We start from the raw sequence: 2004 nt of genomic DNA, 5'->3' as shown, positions 1-2004 counted from the left end.
ATGTGATAATACATTCATATGACATAACAAACAGTCAGATAATATATAATGTGATCCACTCGCCTGACACTATTCCATTTACCTCCACCAAGTGTTTGCTTCCCACCATGCACTCACTTACCGGCAAGGAGGGTGGACAGGTGAGGTGGGAACTTACCTGCCCTCACTTCCCAATATTGAAACAGTGAACAGGTGAGGATAATACATCAAGAAAACTAAATTCCTAATATAAAAAAGTGTCTGCTAAGCTATGGATATTATTTAAAGATTCCTTTCTAATATCCCTGAACTTAAACTTGCTGCATCAAAAGTCTCTCAGTACTAACATAACCGTGATCAGCGACACCCACCCACTCATTTACCAGATAACAGCCACTCTGCCAACCACTAACGCACTCATCCTAAAGTATTCCTGGGCAGCCAATCAACCATCAACCCAACTAGCAGGCCTGAGAATCACATCCCACCTACCCAAACACCAACCTATCCACCAAGCCAGGACACCCAACCATCTACCAACTCGGCTAACCAATTAGAACTTCAACTCAGTCAACCTGCTCCTTCGTCAAAGTCAGGTCAACTCAGGTCAACAGTCAGGGCAACTCAGTCAGCCCGGTACCTCGTCAAACAGTCAGTCAACATGCCAGGAACCCAGTCAACCAGTTGCTTCGTCAAACAGTCAGTCAGTCAGACACCCAGCCAGTTATTTCGTCAACCAGCAACCCAGCCAGTTCGAATACCCGTCAAATAGTCAATAAGTCAACAGGAAAGAATACCAGTCAACCAGTTACCTCACGAGCAGTCAGTCAGTCAGCCAGCCAGCTACCCGGACACCAAACACTACCTAGGCACCCACAAAACCTCCTCCTCCTCATCTTACCCTTACCCCTCCGACCAGCCAGTAAGTCCCAGACACAGAACACCCTACATCCATCATCTGGCCCACCTTACATCCATCATCCAGGACCCCTAACCAAACCAGCCCCTTATCAAGACACCCCAGACACCCATAAGGCATCCAATCCCAAAACATGACCCTCAAAACGACTCCAGCGTCTCACCTCTCGCTCGTTGTTGCCGAAGGAGATCCCGAGGTTGGGCATAGCGCGCAGGATGGCCACGAGGGACTGGATGGTGTTGGAGTAGACGACGGGTCGGTACTGCTTGAAGTCCTCGATGGTGAAGCCAGACTCGTGGATAATTCTGGAAGGAGGAGAGAGAGGATGGTTAGGTTAGGTTATACGAGGTTAGATAGTAAGGTTAGGTTATAAAAGATTAGATTGTGAGGTTCGTAAATGATTCTGAGAAGAGAAGGGAATGTTAGGTTAGGTTATATCACGTTAGGTTAGGTGAGGTTATACGAGGTTAGATAGTAAGGTTAGGCTATAAAAGGTTAGATTGTGAGGTTCGTAAATGATTCTGTGAAGAGAAGGGAATGTTAGGTTAAGTTATATCACGTTAGGTTAGGTGAGGTTCTACGAGGTTAGATAGTAAGGTTAGGTTATAAAAGATCAGATTGTGAGGTTCGTAAATGATTCTGTGAAGAGAAGGGAATGTTAGGTTAGGTTATATCACGTTAGGTTAGGTGAGGTTATACGAGGTTAGATAGTAAGGTTAAGTTATAAAAGATTAGATTGTGAGGTTCGTAAATGATTCTGTGAAGAGAAGGGAATGTTAGGTTAGGTTATATCACGTTAGGTTAGGTGAGGTTATACGAGGTTAGATAGTAAGGTTAAGTTATAAAAGATTAGATTGTGAGGTTCGTAAATGATTCTGTGAAGAGAAGGGAATGTTAGGTTAGGTTATATCACGTTAGGTTAGGTGAGGTTCTACGAGGTTGGATAGTAAGGTTAGGTTATAAAAGATTAGATTGTGAGGTTCGTAAATGATTCTGTGAAGAGGAGGGAATGTTAGGTTAGGTTATATCACGTTAGGTTAGGTGAGGTTATACGAGGTTAGATAATAAGGTTAAGTTATAAAAGATTAGATTGTGAGGTTCGTAAA

General features: G+C 43.6%; 1 protein-coding gene across 1 annotated transcript in view; it reads right to left on the bottom strand.

Moving 5' to 3' along the window:
- Positions 1-1232, bottom strand: part of LOC126998855 (guanine nucleotide-binding protein G(o) subunit alpha) — a 110473-nt gene extending 109241 nt beyond the window's left edge. Inside the window, exon 1 of the mRNA XM_050861018.1 lies at positions 1062-1232. Within this exon, the coding sequence (XP_050716975.1) occupies positions 1062-1103 (42 nt within the window). The 5' untranslated portion in view covers positions 1104-1232. The remainder of the gene's footprint in view (positions 1-1061) is intronic.
- Between the last annotated feature and the right edge of the window lie 772 nt (positions 1233-2004).

This window comes from Eriocheir sinensis, chromosome 15 (genome assembly GCF_024679095.1).
Source record: "Eriocheir sinensis breed Jianghai 21 chromosome 15, ASM2467909v1, whole genome shotgun sequence".
Lineage (NCBI taxonomy): Eukaryota > Metazoa > Arthropoda > Malacostraca > Decapoda > Varunidae > Eriocheir > Eriocheir sinensis.
The sequence above is the reverse complement of the archived record's forward strand: the minus strand, read 5'-3'. Positions and strand labels throughout refer to the sequence as shown.